Genomic DNA, 20,999 nt, shown 5'->3' on the forward strand with positions numbered 1-20,999 from the left:
TAAAACGACCCCCCGCCCTCAAAGACTGATGTAAAAATGTATAATTTTAACTACCTGTCTGTCTTCCTGTCTATCTACCTGTCTCTCTGTCTTCCTGTCTGTCTACCTGTCTGTCTGTCTACCTGTATCTCTGTCTACCTGTCTCTCTACCTGTATCTCTGTCTTCCTGTCTGTCTACCTGTATCTCTGTCTTCCTGTCTGTCTTCCTGTCTATCTACCTGTCTCTCTGTCTTCCTGTCTGTCTACCTGTCTCTCTGTCTTCCTGTCTGTCTACCTGTATCTCTGTCTTCCTGTCTACCTGTCTCTCTGTCTTCCTGTCTATCTACCTTTCTCTCTGTCTTCTTGTCTGTCTACCTGTCTCCCTACCTATATCTCTGTCTTCCTGTCTGTCTACCTGTATCTCTGTCTTCCTGTCTGTCTACCTGACTCTCTGTCTTCCTGTCTGTCTACCTGTCTGTCTATCTACCTGTATCTCTGTCTTCCTGTCTGTCTACCTGTATCTCTGTCTTCCTGTCTATCTACCTGTCTCTCTGTCTTCCTGTCTGTCTACCTGTCTCTCTACCTATATCGCTACATATCTCTCTCTCTACCTGTCTGTCTCTCTCTCTACCTGTCTGTCTGCTGAAGGATTCCCGCAGGTCATATCCAGAATTTCACGAGGCAAAATCCGAAAAATAAATATTTCTGTTCTTTGAATCATCCTGTGGCCTCTGGGGGGGTCCAGACCCACATGTTGGGAACCCCTTGTAGTACACAGAGTAGTAGCTGTTGTAAGAGTAGTACTAGTACTGTGTGAGCAGCAGTGTTGGCAGTAGTACTGCAGACCTCATGCTGAAGGTATTTGCTGCTGCTCTGCTCTACGTCTCTCCTACTGTTGCGTAACGACAGGACGTACCCCGCCAAAGTAAAATACGCACACACTTTTACTTCATCATTTAACAGACATAGTTTCTCTGTTTGCGGTCGACCTGTGAGAACAGAGAGAAATCTACACACAGATGATCAGTACATTTACTCAACACACAATTTGGAGGTACTTGTACTTCTGCTGAACTCCATCTGTTGTACTTTTTACTCAGCTCTGTTTATCTGACAACATTAGTTACTTTGCAGATTAATAAATAAATGAAGTATTATTACAGATCAAACAGGCCGTACTGCATACTTTTATTTTTGGTACTTGAGTATCTATTTTGATGCTGATACTTTTTAATGTTTTACTTAAAGCTACATGATGTGAGATGTGTTTGTGTGCGATGTGGCGTGAGTGTCGGACGGCGTTGTGTTGAAGAGGTGGTATTCTGCTCACTCTCAGGTTCATAATCTTATTTAGAGGTTGTACCAGAACACGTTTCCATGGTTATATGTTTGTCATACTGCACATTGCTGCAGCTCCTCTTTTCAGCCTGTGTTGAAGGCTTCGTTTTAGCTGTGGAGTGATACATCTTGTCTCTACATGATCTTTGTTGGGAGTTGCACATGCTCAGTTCATAGTTAAGGACTACTAGCCAATCAGAAGCAGAGTAGGGCGGGTCGGCGAGAAGCCGGTAAACGGCTCGGGTTCAGCCGTACGTGTTGGCGACCGGCTCGGCAACACGGACTGGAGCGAGAGTTTCAGAGCGGCGAGTTATTAATCTGTATCCATAAAGTTTTAACTGAGCTCTGTCTCTACATCACAGGAACAACTTTCTGTCCACTGACTGCCTGGAGGGCAGCTAGTGTTTGGAAGGGAGAGGAGAGCTGTGTGCTGCAGCTCGCTGTTTCTGAGGGCGTGTCAGAGTAGCCGCTCGGCGAGCGTTATATTTAGCTTTCATCCCTGTGACGTCACAAGGATGAAAGGGAAGCGGCCGGACTCCAAACGAGCTGTTTTCAGTTCAGAGCAGAGTTTTCTGTGGGAGATGGGAACTCACTTTGGGCTTGTTCACTTTGCAAACCTGTTACATGCACAAAAAAGGTTTATAACTCAATAAAGGAGACGGGGGAAAGGCAAAAGCAGAATACCACCTCTTTAATAACACCTGCATCCTCTCAGCTCTTTTTGCTCAGTCAGTAAAACCCAGTCAGATATTTACCACAAAACTTGAGTTGCCGCCTCCCGTTTCCCGGCCCGCTGTGGGAACACGTTCTGACTAATGAACGCAGGTCTCCATTAGAAGCCTGGTCTGGTTTCTATAGAAGCTAAAAGCCGTTAAACACAGCGGGGTCGCCGCTCAGATCGTTGATACAAATATTAATGTTCCTGATCAGTGTGTCAGTGTGGACACGCTGCACGCCGTTACGTCGCTCAGATCATCTAACGGAAACAACGAGCCCCAAACTCTGATTCTTAGAGATTTACCGCCGTAACCTGCCCGGTACAAGAGAAAAGTGGCGCCTCCCGTCACCTCTGAAGCGCTCGTTCAGTCCGAATGCGTCGTTCCTGATTATTTATCTTCCTTCAGTCTGGGAGGCTCCACCCATCAAAAGAACCAGAATCCAGGCTGTGAATCTTGTCGTGTGAAGTCCGTCGCTCTCTGTCTGCTAACTTCTCTGATCCTGCAGCCTGCTGCTGTTTTCCTTATGCTGCCGCCTTCAAAATAAAAGCGCCTAAACTGTCTGTCGGAGCTAGATCAAACGAAGGATGTGTTTTTTATATTGGATTATTTTTATGCAAATATGTTTCACAGCAGCCTGTTTCAGTTTTGAGTGAGAGGAATTAAAGGCCTGTCCCAAATAAAGGCCGGGTCAATTCTGGGATTTTAGCAAATAAAAGCCCGGGCTGTTCATCAGAGTTTTATGGTACTCTTGCTCCGTTTTTCTCTTCCTCCTCATCTTCTTCGGTCTCTGCCATGATATCCATACTGAGAACACGGAGCTAGCTTCTTCCAGAGAACTTCAGAGTCTGAAGAGTTGGTGTCCCATCAAACTGAGTTTGAAGCTGTTACTTTAAGATAAAAATACAACATAATGTTGCTTTAGGATCTGAATACTCGTTCCCCTGCAGCAGATGAATGCCAGACAGGCTGAAAGGGGCCCAGGATTGATCCCTGTGGGGCTCCCCCCCCCCCCCCGCTACAAGAGCTGTCTCTCACTTTAGTGTCTCTGGGTCCAGCTTTTCGTGGGAATCAGTAACACGTCTGAACATCCAGGTTTTCATCACTCAGGTGAGGAAAAGTGAGGCAGAAAGTTTCCACATTCCTCTCCGCTGCCCTACCCCCCCCCCCCCCCCCCCCCCCCCCCCCCCCCCCACACACACACACACACACACACACACACACACACTCTCCTCCCCCCTTTTCGCCTTTTGCATCATCCCTTCCTCTCTTTCCAAACAGCTGCCCTACATACTGCAGGAGAGGGACTGTTGCATCACCACAGACAGCAAATATTACACACACACACACACACACATATACACACACACATACACACACATACACACACATACATACACATACACACACATGTACACACACATACACACACACACACATACACACACACACACATATACACACACACACACATATACACACACATACACACACATACACACACACACACATATGCACACACACACACATATACACACACACACATATGCACACACACACACATATACACACACACACATATACACACACATATACACATACACACACATATACACATACACACACATATACACACACATATACACACACACACACATATACACACACACACACATATACACACACACACACACACACATACACACACACACACACACACACACACACACACACACACACACACACATACACACACACACACACACACACACACACAGAGAGGTGGATTAATTATGATTCGGTTGCCAAGGAGATGATGGAAGAACGAGCAAATCTGTCAGCTCCCCAAAGACGCTGAAGACTCTTCACACTTCATCCTCTCTCTCTCTCTCTTTATTTCTACCTCGTTCTGCCGCTCAATCGGGGGGGTATATATTATCTATTATATCATGTGTGATTGTTACCATGGTGACGATAATCCAGGCTTACAGGATGCTCTCGTTGTGTCTGTCAGTCCTCTGAAACGATCCATTAGTCCGTAAATCAGTGTTTTGATAATCGATCAGTTATTTTTATCTGAAGTTTCTCGTGCCGGCGGCGGCGGCGGGGGGGGGGGGGGGTTACCACAGGTCAGATGTCCACAGCAGGTTCTGACAGGAGAAGAAAATAACCTTTAGGCTGTAAGAAAGAGATTTTGTTTCTCGCCTTTCTGTCTCTGTAAATTTCTTCTAACACATAAAACCCATAATACAGCAGGCCGTCTTCCAGCCGCTGACGCGTGTGAAGGCAGCTCAGGTAGGGAAGTAGCTCTGGTGTCCTGATGCTCAACAACAAATTCAGCAGGTAGAAAACATAAGAAGCACAAAGAAAGAGAGAGCGCATGGCTGCTGAGGCAGAATGAACCAACCGCAACAATGCCAACGCTCTGAAGACGTTTCCTTCTTCACTAGACCAGCCGACAAACTGGTGATCAGCGGCGACGTTTGCGTGTTGCGCACAGGACGTCTCAACACGTCTCACCGTGCCCCAGTGTCAAAGGTCAGAGGCCATGTAGTGAGCAACTGCTGCAAAGCTGGAACAGGAAGGATGGAGACGGCTACCAAAATAAGAGTCCTGGCAGACGCGTTCCTGCAGAAGAGTTTATTGCATCAGTAAATGAACCGACAGACTGTGTGTGTGTTGGGGGAGGGGAAGGAACTAATAAGCTTAACTGCCTCCCCCCCGCCTGTTTCACCGTTCACTGCCCTTCCTCCTCCTCCTCCTCCTCCTCCAGGCTGTGATGGCTGACTGAACAATGTTTAGGAGCTAAGTGGAGGGGCCGGCGCTCCACCACACACACACACTGTGTCTTTGTTTGATCTGTGGCGGCGTCATTTTTAACTTCTTGGTCCCAGTTTCTGTTAAATGCTCGTCCCGTTCGTTATTCAGATGCTGTCGTCGTGACAACAGAGACGCAAAGATGTGTCGGCGCTAACAGCTGGACGGTGTGATCAGCTGTCGCGAGTCGAGGAGATTAGACCGTCATTAAACTCAGAAATGAGATTCTTAGTGTCTTTCTGCAGACACGTCGGGACCTGAATGCCACTCAGATTTAAAGCAACAGCTTTCCGAAGACCGAAGAGAGTTAAATCAGCTGATTTCCAACAGATGTTCGGATGCTTTTATAATGTGCTGTATACAAAATTAACAAATGAAGTTCTGACTGATTTTATTATAAAAATATCAATAAAGTCAGTAGAAATAAAGGACGTGAGCTTTAAAGAGATTCAGCTGGTTCATATCTGATCAGATGTTTGAGTAGAGGAACTGGGTCCAGCAGCTCCGACACCTGCTGGTTTCAGGGCGACACGCTGAGGCTCTCTGTCGTCGAGGCGCTTTGGCATCAAAGGGGAACTTGAGGAAAACACAATTTTCCAATGTGTCCACATTAGTGAGAGTTCGGTGTGAGAGGCGGCGGCAGCTGGGTGAAACCTGAGCGCAGCGTGTGTGTGTGTGTGTGTGTGTGTGTGTGTGTGTGTGCTGTAGTGAAAGTGCACGCCGTGTTGGGTTTCAGTGTGATGTGTGTGTCGGAGGGAGGCAGACAGATTGAATGAGTCTGTTAACGGATACTCGTGTCTGACTGAACCAGACTCCCTTCAGAAAAACACTCAATTCAAGGTCTTCACTGAAGTATCTAACTCGCGCTGAGATTCTCTGAAAAGTGAACATTTTGCTCCTTTATTTGACTTCACACCGTTTAGTGACTTGTCAAAGGGGTCATGGCCAAAAGTATGTGGACGCCCGTCTCCGCATTCTTCAGTTGGTCTGTGTCGGATTTTTTCCTCGTTTGCTTTGGGCCTCTCGGTTCCAGAGAAGCAAAATTTTAATGCTGCAGTATGCAGTGATCTTTCAGAGCCATCATGGGGGGTCAGCTTCCCCACAAGGGGCCCGGAGATCAATCTTAAGTGTCACAAGATGATTAACAGGAGAAAAATGTATTTCTGCCTCACAAGCGTCTTTTTATCGTTTGCCTAAACTCTTTAGCGGATGGTTTTACTTCTTCAGATTTCATATTAGGTATTTTAATAAACCCTGAAAATATCAGTGTATAAGAAGACTTAAATCAGTTGGTTTCCAATAGAAGTTCTTCATTGGTTAACAAATCAAAGAAAATAAGTTTAAAAAAATGAGTTTTAATAAATCAGCAGATTCCAAGTAGAAGTTCTGCATTTGTTTTTTTGAAAGAAAAGAAATCCTACAGAAATTACATGAGTGTCACGATCACGTGTTAGACGTCACAAACGGGCAACGTTCAGAATCAGAAATCTTTGTTTTAAGGGATAGAAATAATAAGAGAAAGTTGGTAAGTGGAAAATAAAATCAAATATAAACCTAAAGATAAAGTATTTACAGTAAATATAAAGGATTTTACAATATTAACAGATAGGCAATGAAGAATAGTAGCAGTGTTCTGTGTTTGTGAATGAGAGGCAGAGACGTTAATCAGTGTGTTTCAGCCCGTTAATAGTCACTGACAGTTAGTGGAGCTGCAGTTAATGGAGTAATAATAGTACTTAGCAGCTGAGTGTGTGTGTGTGTGTGTCAGTGACTAATCCGATCAGTTACCAGAGCCATTGGTCATATAGCTGGCATGGTGTTCAAAATGGGTACTATCAGCATTTACCCCCCCCCTTCCACACACAGACACACAGTGTATTATGTGTAATAGGGTTGGAAACCCCCCCCCCCCCCAGTATTGGACTGGACCACACATTTAACACACACACATATACTCGGAGGTATTGCATTACAGTGGAATTTCAGGCAGCTGCAGCCGCGGGTGGGTGTGTTCGTTCGTGTGTGTGTCGTAACTTCAGGTTGATTGGTTTCCTGAAATGTGAAATCTGCTGCAGGACTTCACTTTGCTACTGTCTCTGTCACTGACGATTATCACACACAATTAAACCTGAAAGTTAAATCTGCATTTTTCCGATGGGAGTTTTGAACTGGATTCTTCTCGAGAGACTAAATAAGATGATTTGTAACTGACTTGGATTTTTTATATAAAGTTAATAAATGCAGAATTATGCGAGTTAAAACAGGCGTTTTCCTATGGAGGTTCTGACTGGGATTTATAGTGGAAGACTTAATCTATAAGTCTATAATGACCTACTTCTAAAGAAAATAGAAAAACGGCTTCACTTATGGAAACTTTTAGCTTTTTTAGAAAATGATCATATACGTATTTTTTTATTTACCTGCGTGTGGATTTTAGTAGATGCGTCTATATTTACTTTGTATGTTCTACCTTTTCTATTTGTGCAGGTTGTGTTTTGCTCTACGAGCTGAACTTCTGTCATCGCTATTCTGTGCGTTCAGGGTAATTTGTGGTGAGAACAATCACTTGTAAAATGACTTCCGGTGACTTTCAGTGTGAACTTCCTGTTTGCTCACTTCCGGTGACCACCCTCAGTCTGACAAACACACACACGTTTGTTCCTCTATCCCCGTAGGGACCTCTCGTTCACATTATGCATTCTCTAACCTGAACCCTAAAACCAAGTCTCGACCCTGAAGCTCGTCCTCATGGTGACACAAGTCCCCATCAAGTTATTTTGCATTCAGGTCCCCCTGAGAAATAAGAACATGAAACACACACACACGATTCTCTAAGTTACGCCCTACGCCGCGCCCTAGCACCCGCCACCCGCGGTTAAATTGTTGACGTGGCGGGTGACATCGCCGGGTTATACGCCACTTTGGTGGACAGGGAAAACGGAAAGACACGTGTAGTACGGTAAGCGTATTTTGGCGATTGGCGTCTCACACACAGCCAGCAGTCAGCTGACTGACCGTTCCAGAAGGGGTCCAGTCTGTCCTGAGCCAGAGCATCGGGGGGGGCTTGTCGGTCAGACGCCAGAGGCGTCACTCTGTTTTATTTTCATTGGCCAACTCTTGTGTTGAACCTCAAACTGAGTGTTTTTGTTTGTTTGCTCGCTGGATCCAGAAAAGAGGTTTGTGCTGTGTGACTCATTCATTGGTGGCTGAACTGTGCGTTTTGCACTGAGCGCTCTCTGAACAACACACTGAGCTGAACTTTGTGTTTCTTGTGGTCTGTAGGCCGACCTGATGAAATGAGTATAATTTGATGCTGCAACATAATAATAATAATTCATGCAGCACCTAATTTCCTCCTAACACAGGCCGGACCCACAGGAAACAACAGTGCATGTTTAATATCAATCCCTACCAAGCCGACCAATCACAGTCCTTGTGCTCTGCGTCGCCGCGACGTGTGCTTACGTTTTGGAGGGAATGCTAACACCTGCTGTCAGGACGCTGATGTTTGCTCACAGCACCGCTGCGGGCTCTGAGCATCAGGAAGTGATGTGCGGTGGATGGGCGGGCGCCACCGAGCGCGCTCAGCTCGTCGGCAGCTGCAGAGCCCGATTTGTTGTTGTCACTCGATCCTGCCGGCTAATGAAAGTCTCGGGTTTGATCTGACAGACTGTGTGTGTCTGTCTCTCTCTGACACGTGACCTTTAACCTGTGACCCCGGGACAATCTGTCTGCTGTCTCCGTGAGTCCTCGGGCCGAGCGCAGAACAAAGCAGTTGACGACGGTTTGATTCCAGGGGTCGGAGGTCACTTCCTCTGTTACTCCATTCTTCTTCTCCGGCTCGCTGCCTTCTTCTGTTTCCATCTTCTTCTCTTGTTTCCTCCGATGATCTTTCCGTTCGGGTAGATTTGGTCAAACTGGCGTTCTCGTCTTCCTCTGATGTGTTAGAGACATTTTTCTGGCAGAAAACCAGATCTGTGAAGCTGCAGAAGAAACCAAGCGGCACCGTATTTGATTAAAATGACCTTCAGCTCTACACGTCACTAACGGCTGCTGATGGAAATGAAAGATTTAATTTAAAGCTGATACCACACAAGACGAATTTCCCAACACCAAATGCTTTTATCAGAAATGTCTAACGTTTAATTTTCTTAGGTGTGTTTGTGCCGCTGAGGAAGAGAGGCCAAGCTGGCAGAGTTGGAGCTTCGGCTGCTCTGAGACACTTTGAATGTTCCTTCTTTTGCTTGCTAAATGTATTGAAAGCCTTTTTATTGAATTCAGCTTAGCTTAGCACAAAGACTGGAAGCGAGAGGAAACTGCTAGCCTAGCTCTGTCTAAAGAGAACAAAAAACAGCCGTCAGAAAATAAAACGGACTCATTTTTACAAAGGGTTTGGTGTGTGGCTCCTGTGAAAACTGACGGATTATTATTTTAAATACGCTTTCATACGATTTCTGTCAGAAAGTGAGAAGCATTCGCCGTCTGCTGCAGTGTCCTACTTTAACGTCTCCTCCCTCGCTCTGCTGCCGAGTGTGACGGAGTGTGAGTGTGTGTGAGTGTGTCTCGGTGAAACAGGATTGTGTAACTGTGGGTTCTGTTGTGAGTCAGACCTGCTGCCTCATCAGTGTGTGTGTGAGAGTGTGTATCTGTGTGTGTGTGTGTGAGGCTCGTCAGCTCTAATTAAGCTCGGCTGCTTAACGAGCAGGCAGCTAATTAACACACTGAGAGAACTACACACACTCCTCCTTCATCGCTCGCTCGGCTTCCCTCGTCTTTGTTTTTATCTTCCGTTTTTTCTTTAATTCCCATTTTGGTTCCTCACTTGTTTCCTTTCTGACCTCCTTTTTCCTTCCTCCTCTCTTTCCTTCTCTCCCGTTCTCCTCATCTCCTCCCCTTTGTTTCTTTCCTTCCTTCTTTTCTTTTATTCCCTGCTTTCCTAATTTCTTTCCTTCCCACCACCTCTGCTTGCTTCCTTTCCTTTCTGTTTTCCCTGCATTACATCCTTCCTTCTCTCCATTCCTCTCTCCCATTCAGCTCCTCTCATTCTCTCCTTCCTTCCTTCCTTCTCCTCGGTCCCACCTCCTTCCTTCCTTCCTTCCTTGTCATTTTCTCCTTCCTTCTCTCCTCATGCCCCCCCTCTCTTTCTACGCCCCCCTCCCTCCTCCTCTTCCTCTTCCTCTGGTGTTTTTCTGGGTCAGACACGGAGGGAGGCGGGAGGTTTTGGGGAGATTTGGGGAATCTTATTTTAGTCGCTCCACATTTTCAAACAGACTGCTCGTCTCCTCATCAGCCCTCTGCTGTATTTAACATCACAATCACACAGATATACACTCACCATTATCACCATGATCACTATCATCATCATCACCACCATCATTATCACCAACATCACCATCAAATCCTCAATATCACCATCACCACTATCATTTCCAACATTATCACCATCATTATTATTACCAATATTATCACGTCATTATCATCACCGTCATTATCACTACCATCGTCATCACCACCACCATCATTATCACCAACATCACCATCAATACCTCAATATCACCATCACCACTACCATTTCCAACATGATCACCACCATCATCATCACCATCATTATTACCACCACCATCGTCGTCATCATTATCACCAACATTATTACCACCATAGTCATCATCAATTTCACCAACATTATCACCGCCATCATCATCACCGTCATTATCACCACCATCATCAATATCATTTCCAACATTATCACGTCATTATCACCGCCATCATCATCACCGTCATTATCACTACCATCGTCATCACCACCACCATCATTATCACCAACATCACCATCAATACCTCAATATCACCATCACCACTACCATTTCCAACATGATCACCACCATCATCATCACCATCATTATTACCACCACCATCGTCGTCATCATTATCACCAACATTATTACCACCATAGTCATCATCATTATCACCAACATTATCACCGCCATCATCATCACCGTCATTATCACCACCATCATCATCACCATCAATACCTCAATATCACCATCACCACTATTATTTCCAAAATTATCACCATTAATATAATTTCCAACATTATCACGTCATTATCACCGCCATCATCATCACCGTCATTATCACCAACATCACCATCAATACCTCAATATCACCATCACCACTATTATTTCCAAAATTATCACCATTAATATCATTTCCAACATTATCACGTCATTATCACCGCTCATCATCACCACCATCATCATCACCGTCATTATCACCACCATCATCATCACCGTCATTATCACCACCATCATCACCACTGTCATTTCCAACATTATCACGTCATTATCACCACCGTCATCATCACCATCATTATCACCACCATCATCACCACCATCAATACCTCAATATCACCATCACCACTATCATTTCCAACATTATCACGCCATTATCACCACCATCATCATCACCATCAATACCTCAATATCACCATCACCACTATCATTTCCAACATTATCACCATCAATATCATTTCCAACATTATCACGTCATTATCACCGCCATCATCATCACCGTCATTATCACCAACATCACCATCAATACCTCAATATCACCATCACCACTACCATTTCCAACATGATCACCACCATCATCATCACCATCATTATTACCACCACCATCGTCATCATCATTATCACTAACATTATCACCACCATCATCACAGATACACTCACCATCATTATCACCAACATTATCACCATGACCACTATCATTTCCAACATGATCACCACCATCATTATCACCAACATTATTATCACCATGACCACTATAATTTCCAACATGATCAACACCATCATTATCACCAACATTATTATCACCATGACCACTATAATTTCCAACATGATCACCACCATCGTCATCATCATTATCACCAACATTATCACCACCATCATTATGATCATCACCACAGCATCATCACCATTATCACCACCATTATCACCACCATCGTCGTCATCATTATCCCCACCATCGTCGTCATCATTATCGCCACCATCATCATCACAGCATCATCACCATTATCACCACCATTATCACGACTATCACCACCATCATTATTATCACGATTATCATCACCATCATTTGGCACCTGATTTTGATTAATTTATTTTAGCCATTTGTTTGTTGTTGCTGTCTGTTTTTTCTCTTTTACTTGCTGACCAGCAGGTGATTTAATAGTAAAAGTTTGGATGGTATTTGAAGTTTGACATGATTTGGTCATTTCCATTAACTTTTGTAAAAATGTGTTTTTGCTAGAAAGAAGGAAACTAAATTTGCAGGCTCAGAGAGGAAGTCTTGTGTCTGGCTTTGGAAATTAAACTTTACTTCATCAGAAGAAAAGAACCCCTAACGGCTCCAAAGCTGGTTTATATGTTGTATTTACATGTTTATTGAACAGGTGGAGAAACAGAAATGTCTGACGGCAGCAGTTCGTGTTGGAGCTGTTTGTCCTCACTATGAAACTCCCCTTTACCTTTAAAAGAGGGCTTCCCTTTGAAGGCACGCCGGTATCACACAAGCCAAACTCTCCAGAACACTAAAGCCGTTCATAAATGCATGTGAAGTTTTATATTCCGAGGTCGTTTTTCACCTGTAATCAATAAAGAAAGTAGATTTACAGATTTGGAAAGGACGTCTTGTCTCTCTGTTTTTGAAAATAAAGTGAGCTCTGTGATTTAATGTATATTAATGCTGGTTTCTGCGTGATCCTCCATCATGTTAGCATTTCTCCGTCTGCTTTCAGCGTGTTCTGTTAGCATCAGGCTAACATGTTGATCCGTTTGTGTGTTTCAGATCCGGGTGGATGGAATCCCACCGCCGGCCCAGAATGCTTTGCTGTATGAGACTGTGACGGTGGTGGAAGGGAAGCCGATCCTGAGAGACATGGTGTTCAGTCCGGACCATCAGTACATCTACCTGCTGAGTGACAGACAGGTAAAACGCACCTACACCGTGTCCTCTGTGTCTCTGCTCAGTTTTTGTTTATGAAGTCCATCCAAACACTCGGATGACCTGATGGAGGCGCTACATTAACCTGTTCACTGTGTTCTCACCATCCTTAAGCACAAAAGTCTGGATGTTTCCACCGCTCAGACTTGGATTAGAAAAATTACAATGGAAGTTCTGACTTGTTTTTTCTTTATCCAAGAAGAAAAGAGTTGTTGAGTTAAATCTGCAGATTTCTAATACAAATTCTGACTAATGACTTTAGACAATAATCTCTGCATCAAAGGACAGTTAAATCTGCAGATTTCCAATGGAAGTTCTGCATTAGGTTTTTCAATAGATACAGAAAACAAAGAAGTGTTCTGTATAAGTTCTGTAACAATAAGAGTTTTAACTTGGGACACACACACAGTAAGTCAGTGGCTCTGCAGTTATTTATAAGGGAGGCTGAGTGTGTGTGTGTGTGTGTGTGTGTGTGTGTGCGTGTTTGAATGTGAATTCTGTTGTTTTACCATCTGCAGACAGGAAGTTGTGAACGTGAATATTGCTCAGCTGGCGCCGCTGCGTGTCCCATGTTAAAACTCTTAATGTACCGCTGAGAGGAAGCAGAGCTGAGTTCAACAACTGTGACTTCCTGTGCAGCTGACGACACACAGAAATATGCTCGTATTCAGATTTTATTTGTTGATTATTTAGAAATTCTTCGTGTGTTTTGGGCCTGATGTCAGAGCACAGCTGCTGAGTTCAGCTTGCTGCCAGTGAGACTCTGATGTCTCCGATCCTGCAGCACTAATCATGGAACAAACAAACACATCTCCATAAACTGCAACTGTTTGAGTGGAAAATAACATTTGTAAAATCAGATTTCCTCCTGGAGTGTCCACAAACTTTTGGCCGTGTTGTGTAGCAGCTTCTTAACCAGCAGATTTCCAGAGGAAGTTCTGACTTTGGACAAACAAAATAATCGCTGCATAAAAAAAAAACTTTAAAAAGTCGAATCAGCATTGTGATATGATCACATGATCCCAAACACGGTGTGCCTAAATGTGACTTCATCACACGTGAAACGAGTTTTGTAATTGATGTTTTCACATCAATAAATACGTTTCACATATAAAATATATGAAGGCGTGTACTTGTATGTGAGGGGTTTCTGTAAGCAGATTGTCTGCAGTTTGAACTTGATGCGTCAGAGGAGAAACTGCATGAGAATGAAATCTGTAGAATCAGCTGGTTTTTAAATGAAGTCTGGCAGAGAGAAGCAGCGTCACTGTTTCTTTAAGAAAAACCTGATAATAAGGTCAGAGAGGGGACAGCACTCCCTGCGTGAGACAATGAATGTATTCATGTGTGAACATCTGAATGAGACGGAGACAAAGTGTCCGCTGTGTTTACTGTCTCTCTGCTGCAATGACTTCTGGGTAAAAGACACCACACACACACATTCACACACTGACTGACTGTCTGCAAAATCAAGACAAATGTGTTACACACAGGCCTCAGGCTGTTACTGTCAGCGGGAAACCACCAAACCACACTGAGATAACACACACACGTTCAACCAATCAGTCAACTCCAAGTCAGTGTAACGTTGCGGTCAATAATAATAATACATTGATAATCAATTAAAGGCTTATAAATATCCATCATGTTTTCTGTTTAAAGTATCAGACAGCAAACGCATCTCTATCTCAGGGGTTCAAAGGGGAATCATTCATTTTCTCTATAAGGAGCACGATGAGAGACAGTTTGGTCTCAGGTTTCATGAACGTTCTTTAACAAATGAATCATCTAACAGCTAAAATCCTTTCAGATGGACGACCATGTGACAAAAACTCATCATCCTGGGGTCTAATTTGTGTCCATTTAGAGGGAAAAACAAAACAAGAAAATAAACCCGGCTGTTCTCATCTGCTGCCGCACGCCATCAGAGCAGCGGCGTCCCTTCCTCTGACCTCTGACATGCACTTCCTGTGCTCTTCTTCTTCTGTCCCCTCACAGCTCTCTTCCTTCTTCCTCCAGGTCTTTACCCACTGACGCTGTACGAGCAGCTCTCTGTATCGATGCTTTATGTTAAATGACAGTCGCTTTGGAGAAAAGCTCCTGCCAAAGGAGGAAATGTAAATCCAGAAGGTCACTATAAATGAGACAAAACTTTCTTGTGTATTTGAAGTTTCTCTTTGTTTCCAGCGCGTGTCGCTGCGGCAGGAAGTCGTTTAATCTTCAGCTTGTCGGTTCATTGTTGGACCCGAAACAGAAGAAGCAGATCCAACCCTGATGAAGACGTCTGAAACCACGCAGCTGTCAGACGGCCGCGTTAACACGATGCTGGATCTGTGTTTCAGGTGACCAGGCTTCCCGTGGAGAGCTGCGAGCAGTACGGCAGCTGCTCCGGCTGCCTGGGATCAGGAGACCCTCACTGCGGGTGGTGTGTCCTCTTCAACAAGTGAGAGCTCCTCTTTATCTCTGTGGTGTGATGTAGCTCTAGCTACACATTAGTAGTTGTTGTTGGTAAAGTAGTAGTCTGTTCGAGGATGTACAACAGTTGATAAACAGTAAAACTACAGCGTGAACTTCATGACGGTCTCCGTCAGACACCGGGAGGCAGCGTGTCCTTTAGAGGTGGACCGAGTGGCGTTGGGGAGGTTCGGTGGTGCAGGCGGGATGGAAGAGACCGTCGGGTCAGGAGAGGGGGATATTGGCGTCTAATGACCTGCAGCTTTAATCTCGCCTCTTCTTTCTGGTGATGTTGTGTGGGGGGTTTCAGCCCCTGGGCGTACAGCTCCAGGTGAGTCGGGCCAAAGTTCAGCTTCATCGAGCGCCGTTAGCCGTTTAGAGTACAGCGGCCGTCAGATGGTCGGTTTACAGTCCGACCAGTAAAATGTAGCCAGCAGCCTGCGTCACTGCTGCTGTGGTCGTTTCCCCTTCAGACTGGATGTTAGGATGAGACAAGGAGGCAGAAGTCTCACCACAGATCCACAGACATGTGAACTTCTGATAAAGAGCAGAACTCTCTGAAAACCCAGAGCGGGTTCACGTCATTACTATCATGGCGTACGCCGGTGTCTCATCAGCTGGGCGGAGTTGATTCACACAGAGTCAACATCATTAGTTAAACATCTGCTTTCCACTGCTGCTGCATTCAGGGGCTGCTGTAAAAGTTGCAACATCTTGAAGTAAAGTACAGAAAGAAAGTATTCATGCCTGCGTTGGAGAGTCTGGTCAGTGCTGCACCTCTGCTGAAGTTCACCTGCAGCTGGTTCCACATCTGGAGCAGAGACCGAACCAGCAGGCAGCAGGGAACCAACGTGGCGTCACGCATGTTCAGCCGTCCACAAACTCCTGACCGCGAAGAGGAACTGAGGCTGCAGGAGAAAAGATGTAAACAAAGATAAAGAACATTTCCCATCATGCCGTGTGTGTGTGTGTGTGTGTGTGTGTGTGTGTTCCCATGAGGCATCATTAATGTTTCTATAAATGGTTCACACACACACGTTGGCATCACCAGAAGTGTTTGATGTTCGGCGTCCAGGCAGGAAGTTCCTCTCTGGATAACCGCCAATTAGTTCCCCCTTCAAAGTAAAAGCCTGTGACTGCCAAAGTAAAAGCCTGGCTGTTCCAGACGTGGTGCGGTGGCTCAGGCTGACCTCATCGTGAAGACTCGATAATGTAAACCATCTAATATTGATCCTGGATCGGCGGGGGCGGCGCTGAGCATGTGCTCAGTCTGCAGTCCTGTCAGTCTCTGGCAGCGCTGAAAGATCATTAAATGGAATAAAATGTTCAGATCTGATCCAATAAAATCAAACCGTGTGATTATTGGCTGCTTCTGTTGTCATGGCAACACACAGAGTAGCCGACGGACAGGTGGTCTCTACCTGTCGCTCTGCTTCCTCGTCCTGTCTCCATCTGTTGTTCTTAAAATTATTATTTAGATTCTGTTTGAGGGGAAATGCTTTTAAAACTAAAGACGTGAGAGGCGGCGGCGGCGGCGGCGGTTAGCTTTGTCGCCTTACACAAAGAATGGATTAACGTTAAAACTCATCTTAGTGTATTTGTTCTTAAGACGTGAAGATAATCTCCAGCAGAGGAGAACCGTGCTGACATGCGTCCAACACTCGTTCCCGAGGCGGGTCTGAACACAGTATTGGTCCTGTAGCGTGACGGCTTCACAGACCGTATAAAGAAGTGGGCGTGGCCGCCGTGACGTCCCCGCTGGTTTGTGGACCACTGTTTTGAAGCCTCCACTTTGGCATTTTGGCCATCTTGTCTTTTTGGAACCGGACGTGACCATATTTGGATGAGGGGGCGGAGCTAGCTAGCTTGGTTAGCTAACTCACGTTAGCTGTGATATTAGGCCTCCCCTGCTTCCTGGTCTCTGTTCCTCTAAATAATAATTAATAAGAACTTATTATTAATGACGAATGAAATAAAAATAAAGTGATTGATCACCACCTCACGGTGACCTTTGACCCCTCCAGGTGTTCCAGACAGGAAGCGTGTGACAAGTGGGAGGAGTCTCAGCACTTCAACACCCGGCTGGACCAGTGTGTCGACATCTCCGTTACCCCGAGCAACATGTCCGTCACCTCCCCGGCAACACAGGTACGCACACACACGGGTGACGTATTGATTGACAGCCGGGTGGACCAGTCGCTTTGTGTGCCGGCAGCAGGTAAACACTGGTGATGTCACACGCACCTGCCCTCATGTATGACCCCTCTCTCTCTCCGCAGTTGACCATTCGTGTGCAGAACGTGCCGGCGCTGTCGGGGGGCGTGTCCTGCGTGTTCGAGGACCTGAGCGAAACCCCAGGAGAGGTGCAGGCTAAAGGTCAGGTGACCTGTCTGTCCCCGTCGCTGAGAGACCTGCCGACGCCCACACACACCTACGGTACTGAGTACTGTATCAGGGTACTGAGCACTGTATCAGAGAACTGTATCAGGGTACTGAGTACTGTCTCAGGGTACTGTCTCAGGGTACTGTCTCAGAGAACTGTATCAGGGTACTGTATCAGGGTACTGTATCAGGGTACTGTGTCAGAATACTGTATCAGGGTACTGTATCAGAGTACTGTGTCAGAATACTGTATCAGGGTACTGTATCAGAGTACTGTGTCAGAATACTGTATCAGGGTACTGTATCAGAGTACTGAGTACTGTATCAGGGTACTGTATCAGGGTACTGTGTCAGAGTACTGTGTCAGGGTACTGTGTCAGGGTACAGGGTACTGTGTCAGGGTACTGAGTACTGTGTCAGGGTACTGAGTACTGTATCAGGGTACTGTCTCAGGGTACTGAGTACTGTATCAGGGTACTGAGTACCGTATCAGGGTACTGTATCAGAGTACTGTATCAGAGTACTGTATCAGGGTACTGTGTCAGAGTACTGTGTCAGAATACTGTATCAGGGTACTGTATCAGGGTACTGTGTCAGAGTACTGTGTCAGAATACTGTATCAGGGTACTGTATCAGGGTACTGTATCAGAGTACTGAGTACTGTATCAGGGTACTGTATCAGAGTACTGAGTACTGTATCAGGGTACTGAGTACTGTATCAGGGTACTGTATCAGGGTACTGTCTCAGGGTACCGTATCAGGGTACTGTATCAGGGTACTGAGTACCGTATCAGGGTACTGTATCAGGGTACTGAGTACCGTATCAGGGTACTGTATCAGAGTACTGAGTACCGTATCAGGGTACTGAGTACTGTCTCAGGGTACCGTATCAGGGTACTGTATCAGGGTACTGAGTACCGTATCAGGGTACTGTATCAGGGTACTGAGTACTGTATCAGAGTACTGTATCAGAGTACTGTATCAGGGTACTGAGTACTGTATCAGAGTACTGTGAGTAACGTTACCTCGTTCCCTTCAGGAGAGAAGCGAGAGGTCCAGCTGAGTCTATATCAGGGTACTGAGTACTGTATCAGGGTACTGTATCACGGTACTGTATCAGAGTACTGTATCAGAGTACTGTATCAGAGTACTGTATCAGAGTACTGTGTCAGAGTACTGTGTCAGAATACTGTATCAGGGTACTGTATCAGGGTACTGTATCAGAGTACTGAGTACTGTATCAGGGTACTGTATCAGAGTACTGAGTACTGTATCAGAGTACTGAGTACTGTATCAGGGTACTGAGTACTGTATCAGGGTACTGTCTCAGGGTACCGTATCAGGGTACTGTATCAGGGTACTGAGTACCGTATCAGGGTACTGTATCAGGGTACTGAGTACTGTATCAGGGTACTGTATCAGAGTACTGAGTACTGTATCAGGGTACTGTATCAGAGTACTGAGCACTGTATCAGAGAACTGTATCAGGGTACTGTATCAGAGTACTGAGTACTGTATCTGAGTACTGAGTACTGTATCAGAGTACTGTATCAGGGTACTGTATCAGGGTACTGAGTACTGTGAGTAACGTTACCTCGTTCCCTTCAGGAGAGAAGCGAGAGGTCCAGCTGAGTCTATATCAGGGTACTGAGTACTGTATCAGGGTACTGTATCAGGGTACTGTATCAGAGTACTGAGTATTGTCTCAGGGTACTGAGTACTGTATCAGAGTACTGAGTACTGTATCAGGGTACTGAGTACTGTATCATGGTACTGAGTACTGTATCAGGGTACTGAGTACTGTATCAGAGTACTGTGAGTAACGTTACCTCGTTCCCTTCAGGAGAGAAGCGAGAGGTCCAGCTGAGTCTATATCAGGGTACTGAGTACTGTATGAGAGTACTGTATCAGAGTACTGAGTACTGTATCATGGTACTGAGTACTGTATCAGAGTACTGAGTACTGTATCAGAGTACTGAGTACTGTATCAGGGTACTGTATCAGAGTACTGAGCACTGTATCAGAGAACTGTATCAGGGTACTGTATCAGAGTACTGAGTACTGTATCTGAGTACTGAGTACTGTATCAGAGTACTGTATCAGGGTACTGAGTACTGTATCAGAGTACTGTGAGTAACGTTACCTCGTTCCCTTCAGGAGAGAAGCGAGAGGTCCAGCTGAGTCTATATCAGGGTACTGAGTACTGTATCAGAGTACTGTATCAGAGTACTGAGTACTGTATCAAGGTACTGTATCAGGGTACTGTATCAGAGTACTGTATCAGAGTACTGTATCAGAGTACTGTATCAGAGTACTGAGTACTGTATCAGAGTACTGTATCAGAGTACTGAGTACTGTATCAAGGTACTGTATCAGGGTACTGTATCAGAGTACTGTATCAGAGTACTGAGTACTGTATCAGAGTACTGTATCAGGGTACTGAGTACTATATCAGGGTACTGTATCATGGTACTGAGTACTGTATCAGGGTACTGTATCATGGTACTGAGTACTGTATCAGGGTACTGTATCAGAGTACTGAGTACTGTATCATGGTACTGAGTACTGTATCAGAGTACTGAGTACTGTATCATGGTACTGTATCAGAGTACTGAGTACTGTATCATGGTACTGTATCAGAGTACTGAGTACTGTATCATGGTACTGTATCAGAGTACTGAGTACTGTATCAGAGTCCTGTATCAGGGTACTGAGTCCTGTATCAGAGAACTGTATCAGAGTACTGAGTACTGTATCAGGGTACTGAGTACTGTATCAGAGAACTGTATCAGGGTACTGAGTACTATATCAGAATACTGAGTACTGTATCAGGGTCCTGAGTACTGTATCAGGGTCCTGAGTACTGTATCAGGGTCCTGAGTACTGTATCAGGGTACTGAGTACTGTATCAGAGAACTGTATCAGGGTACTGTATCAGAGTACTGAGTATTGTCTCAGGGTACTGAGTATTGTCTCAGGGTACTGAGTACTGTATCAGGGTCCTGAGTACTGTATCAGGGTACTGTGTCAGAGTACTGAGTACTGTATCAGGGTACTGAGTACTGTATCAGAGAACTGTATCAGGGTACTGTATCAGAGTACTGAGTATTGTATCAGGGTACTGAGTACTGTATCAGGGTACTGTATCAGGGTACTGAGTACTGTATCAGGGTACTGTATCAGAGTACTGAGTACTGTATCATGGTACTGAGTACTGTATCAGAGTACTGAGTACTGTATCATGGTACTGAGTACTGTATCAGAGTACTGAGTACTGTATCATGGTACTGTATCAGAGTACTGAGTACT

General features: G+C 45.1%; 1 protein-coding gene across 1 annotated transcript in view; it reads left to right on the top strand.

Annotated features, from left to right (window-relative positions):
• Positions 1-20,999, top strand: part of plxna3 (plexin A3) — a 137,651-nt gene that overhangs the window by 74,241 nt on the left and 42,411 nt on the right. Inside the window, exons 7-11 of the mRNA XM_046055385.1 lie at positions 12,699-12,839; positions 15,197-15,297; positions 17,333-17,456; positions 17,588-17,744; positions 18,730-18,772. Coding sequence (XP_045911341.1) covers positions 12,699-12,839; positions 15,197-15,297; positions 17,333-17,456; positions 17,588-17,744; positions 18,730-18,772 — 566 coding nt within the window. The remainder of the gene's footprint in view (positions 1-12,698; positions 12,840-15,196; positions 15,298-17,332; positions 17,457-17,587; positions 17,745-18,729; positions 18,773-20,999) is intronic.

This window comes from Micropterus dolomieu, linkage group LG08, assembly GCF_021292245.1.
Source record: "Micropterus dolomieu isolate WLL.071019.BEF.003 ecotype Adirondacks linkage group LG08, ASM2129224v1, whole genome shotgun sequence".
Taxonomy (NCBI): domain Eukaryota; kingdom Metazoa; phylum Chordata; class Actinopteri; order Centrarchiformes; family Centrarchidae; genus Micropterus; species Micropterus dolomieu.